Source organism: Zea mays, chromosome 4 (assembly GCF_902167145.1).
Source record: "Zea mays cultivar B73 chromosome 4, Zm-B73-REFERENCE-NAM-5.0, whole genome shotgun sequence".
Classification (NCBI taxonomy): domain Eukaryota; kingdom Viridiplantae; phylum Streptophyta; class Magnoliopsida; order Poales; family Poaceae; genus Zea; species Zea mays.
In genome coordinates, this window is record NC_050099.1 from 53,178,613 (window position 1) to 53,183,571 (window position 4,959).

The 4,959-nt window shown below is 48.5% G+C and overlaps 1 protein-coding gene across 1 annotated transcript; it reads right to left on the reverse strand.

Annotated features, from left to right (window-relative positions):
* Nucleotides 1-253: 253 nt before the first annotated feature.
* LOC100281757 (retinoid-inducible serine carboxypeptidase) lies at nucleotides 254-4,147 on the reverse strand. Its single transcript, NM_001154677.2, has 10 exons — nucleotides 3,733-4,147; nucleotides 3,533-3,627; nucleotides 3,299-3,406; nucleotides 2,926-3,216; nucleotides 2,394-2,567; nucleotides 2,082-2,296; nucleotides 1,811-1,931; nucleotides 1,554-1,606; nucleotides 1,276-1,414; nucleotides 254-579 (listed from the first exon to the last, which is right to left on the reverse strand). Exons 1-10 carry the CDS (start codon nucleotides 3,860-3,862, stop codon nucleotides 511-513), a joined length of 1,395 nt encoding a protein of 464 aa, NP_001148149.1. The 5' UTR covers nucleotides 3,863-4,147; the 3' UTR covers nucleotides 254-510.
* Between the last annotated feature and the right edge of the window lie 812 nt (nucleotides 4,148-4,959).

The window sequence follows — 4,959 nt, forward strand, 5'->3', positions numbered from 1 at the left end:
CATCCTAATCCATAGATCATGATCTAAACGTATGTCATATTTAACACTTAAATATTTCCACTAGCTCGTATAGATTTATAAAGAAGCCCCTAACAAACTATAACTATATACAGTTAAATCATGATTAAACAGACTAGGATGCTCGTTTGCAGGCTTATACATAGGTCTAATTGCATATTAGTCGTTACGGTTAATACAAGGGAGCAGAGGCAATTCAGAAAGGAGGCGAGATCGTGTCAGCTCAGGTGTTGAGTTGAGACAGGAGAAGCACTGTCAATCAGATCATCATGTTGGAAATTCAGCTGCAAGCTCTATAGCGGTGCTACACAATAATATCTGCCGAATTAAATATCTGTCTGATCCTATCACTACCTTTTCCTTTGTGTTTATTGTTGCATGTATGAATGCTACCACCAATGACTTATTTTTCTCTGACTGTATGAAAAGAGAAGAATCTTGAAGAACTGGTGTCAGGCCGTTCCATTCCGTCGCCTTGTTTTCTTCCTCCTGCTACTCGGCAGGAGATCGCGTAATGTCAGCCAGCATCTTGAGCGCAGGGCAAGGGTTGTCCAGGGGTACCTGTCCATTGTTGCCATCAGCATCAAGACAGGAAGTGGAACATTAGTAAGTACTCCATCTGGCCATCTTATGCAAAAAACATTTAAATCTTTTTGTTCCATGTAAGAGCTAGTTTGGTGGACAGTGAAATGGAGAGGATCCATAGAGAAGGAATCCTCTCGTATTCAAAATTAAATAGCGAGAAGATTCCTCTCCCATAAATCTCCTCCATTCCCATGTTCACCGGTCTATATAAAGACATTGAAGAAGACAGCGAAGCAGCTCTCTGCCTCATGCTGTCCTAGCTAGCTGCCTACAATCTAGGAATCTGTCTGTCTACATATCATTGTTGGTGCATGTGTGTGCCCGGCTGGCCTGTGACCGGAGTCTTGTCTCTCTTCATTGAGAGAGGAGAGGGAATCATGAATGGAGCAACAGGCAGCTGATGCATGGAGCGTTTCTGGTGCACGTGGGCACGAAGAAGCTATATCTCACCAATTGCATGAATGCACGCTCTTTCCAGCTTATGCACTCACTGGACGAGCGAGTATGCATCAGGGTGGATGGCGCGTCACCTTCTCAACTTGGTCACGGCGATATATATGTGTGATGCGCAACAGCGACATGCGTGCTGCTCGCTCGACCAACAGTTTAATGTGCGCTCGAGTGCTAATGCAACAACCAAAACAAAGGGGTGGGTTACCATTCGTTAATTACCATGTGTCCGGCTTCGAGTATCCAGTAGAAATTGAGGTTCTTGTAGGACTTGACGAAGGCCTGGGTGCCGGACTGCCCCTCCTTGTCGCAGTAGATGGGCGTTCTAGGAGAGCTCAGGAAACTGTTGAGGTCGTCCCACCTGATGGATGACAAAAGCAGCAGCAGCAGCAGGCATCGCATCAGTAAGCTAGGAGGCTAGGCCACTTGTGTTGTTGTGAATTGTGACCAGAGCTAGCAGCTAGACATTGTGCGTGTGAGATCACAGAGACTACACTTACTTGAGCTTCTGAACCCAGTCCATGGTGCCTTTGGTCGCGCAGATGAGGTCGAGCTGCAAGAGAGAGAGAGAGAAAGAAAGACTTGTTAGTACTATCTAATGGCCAAGTTATTTTATTTGCAAACAATAAGGAGATCCATATGTCCAAGAAAAAGCAGAGCAGATCAAACAGGCTAGCATGTGGTGGTAATGCCAACCATGGATCAGTTTCGTCAGTCACTCGTTCAGTGAGTTTGTTTGGTTCATCAGTCAGAATACCTGTCCGCTGTAGATGGTGACATTGACGCCAAGCTTGAGGAGCTGGTCCACCTCCTGTATCCTGGGCTTCATGAAGTCTCCAGCCAGAGCATCGAACACGTCGTCTGACTGCTCTCCCCACCTGCAGGCACACATACATTCTAGTCATTCCTAACTAGCTTGACCTTTCTTGTGTATGGTATGGTACACCATCCGTCGACGATAATGGTTCGCTCCCTCTCTGTCTCAGCAATCGAAATTTGTGGAAAGCCAAGCATGGCGGCCGGCCTACTTGAGATCCTTTGGGATGATGCCGAGCTTCTTCTTGATGACCGTGTTCATGAGCCCGTCGAAGCCGCCTGCTGACGACGACGAAGACGCCGCCATGGAGCTGAGGTAGCCCGAGTAGCCGCCCCGGCGCCTGAAGGACGCCAGTGTCGACACCGCCGCTGTGGCAGTGGCGGTGGCGTCCCCCGACGCCTCGTCCTTGAGAAAGTTGTAGAAGTTCTGCATTGTAACAGCAGTAGCATTCAGTGTAGGCAATATGCAGCATAAAGGGAGTACGGTACGGTCATGGTGGTATGTATGGCGCGCGCGTGCGTACGACGGAGTTGGAGCTGGCGAGGACGACGCCCTCCAGCTCCGACCACGAGGCCTCGGCGTCCGCGAACTGCCCCTTCTCCAGCTGCTCCTTGATCTTGGCCGCCACGCTGTTGCACTGCTGCAGGCCCTTCTCGTCCACCCGGGACACCTGGTACAGCAACGGCCCCCACGACAACTGCAAGATAGGCAACAGATCATCCAGCCCATTCATTTTGCTCAGTCATCAGACATCACTTGCTGCTGCTAGTCTAGTCTCTACTCTCTAGTGCACTGTGCACCACACGCGGGCCATGCATCTGTCGTTGACTATTACAATAGACGACAGAGTTTAAAGATGTAACACTTTACACTGTCAGTAGTCAACATTATTTATAGTTTTTTAAAAGTTGCAAGTAATACCAAGAATGGACTAACTAAGGGCTAGTTTGGCAACTACATCTTTCCAAAAAAATTTATTTTTCCAAAGTAAAATGAAATAATTTCTCTTGTAAAATGAAAATCCTTTGTAAAAATAGGGTTGCAGTGAAACTCACCACGAAGTCGAGCGGCGAGATCCAGCTATCCCCGAGGGCGACGCCGGCGAGGTGGACGCCGAGGCGGCCCTGGTCGACGGCCCTGAGCGCCGCGAGCGCCGTGGTGACCGCGAACTTGCCGCCGTAGGACTCGGCGACGATGTAGAGCGGGCTGGCACGGAGCCGCGGGCTGTCGCGGTACAGCGCGCAGAGCAGCGTGACGAGGTCGCGCGCCGCCTCGGCGTCCGTGTGCGCCATCAGGCTCTTGTCGCCGCCGTCCACGTAGCTGAACCCCGTGCCAACCGGGTTGTCCTGCCATTGCCGTTCATCGATTCGATAGGGTTGCGTTGCCTTGCCTTGTGGCTAACAATTAAAAGCTACCTAAAGCACTAACCACGAAGAGGAGGTCGGCCTTGGCGAGCCATGTGGTTGCGCGGGGCTTAAGCTTCTCGTCCAGCGGCCCGATCTCCATGAAGTTGCCGTACCCGACGCCGGACGCGCCCTGGCGATGAAATGAAACCATTGCGTCCATCCATTAGTATAACATTTTTATTTCATTTATTGCAGAACGAGCTGGGCTATCCAACGACAGTTCCGTCCAATCCAATCCAATCTATGATGTACTCACCGGCCCTCCCTGTAGCCACAGCACTGTCGGCCATGGCGTCTTGCCGTTGTCCACGCGCTGTGGGCTGTGGTACAGCCACCAGAACATGTGCGCCTCTGAAGAAGGAGAAGGAGGTGCGGCAACCAGAGCAAGTCCATCACGGGTCAAAAACGAGCAGCGACACGCAGATCAGATTAGAAATCGCAGTCGGGCTTGCTTACTGGGCCGGACTTCCACGTAGCCCCACTCCTCCGACCCGTCCGGCGTGCCGGCGGCTCCGGCGGCAGGGAAGAAGGCGGCGCAGGCGGCCAGCAGTAGCAGCGCGGCGAGAGGCCCCCTCGACGACGCCATAGCCAACAATCTATCTATCTGTCTGTCTGTCTGTGACAAGGACGCTACGGGCTCTGCTTTGCCTTTCCCTCCCCGGCTCTCCTTTTCCCCCACTCCCAATCAATCAAGAATCAATCGACATGGAAGGACGAACGAATTGAAGGCGCAATCCGAGGTGAAGAGCGGCTTGTCTTACGGGGAAGCCTGCATATCTATATAGGAGTATGTACTGACAGTATTGTGCTACAGGGACTCCGGGAGCATGGCGCATATTCTCCTCTCTCATATGGATGGAGTGATGGACACGACGACGACGGAGGCCGGTGGCGGGTAAAACAGAGAAAATTGAAGACCATCCAACCATGGATGTTTTCGATTTAGGCCCCTCGCCTCTCCATAAACCTATATTGTATAAACACAAAACTACACGTAAGAATGAACCCTTTCAGCCTGCATTTTAGTTTCAATTCTGACGGTGGTTATTACATATATTTTATATATTGAAGTTATAGTTTAAGTTGGTTACAATTTCTGTAGACACAATCCATAAAGTTTGGTTCTAAAATTTAAAAAGATCTAGTTTGTGTCGGTACAAAGGCAACTAACAATTTTACAATTATTTCTATAGTCAAGGACAAAAGAATTGATATGTTAAAATACAAAGATAAATAAAAATTAAAACATAATAATTTACTTATATTACTCAATGGTAAATGTGTTTTGTGTCTGAAATTATATAAAAAAAATTCACGCACCTAAAATATAGGATAAATACAAAAGAACTCAATGTGCACTAATTAAATTCTTACGCATATCGTACGTTGAACAAGAGGTCAATTGTCAGCGGAGACATTATAGGCATTTATGGCAGCAAGGCAACGTTAAAAAAAGAGAAAAGATGATGAAACTCACTTTGACTCAACTTTCAACTCCGGATGATCATGTAATTAAATGCTATGGAGAGGCTATATGATAAAAGGGTTGGTTGTTTGGTCCATATTTAGTTGTATTCTCAGTAATATGGCACTATCAAAAGCAACGTCATGCAACACGTCTTAAACTTGGGGAAAAAAGGCTCCGTTGAGGATGACTAAACGTCAGATAGAGTGGTGGTTCCG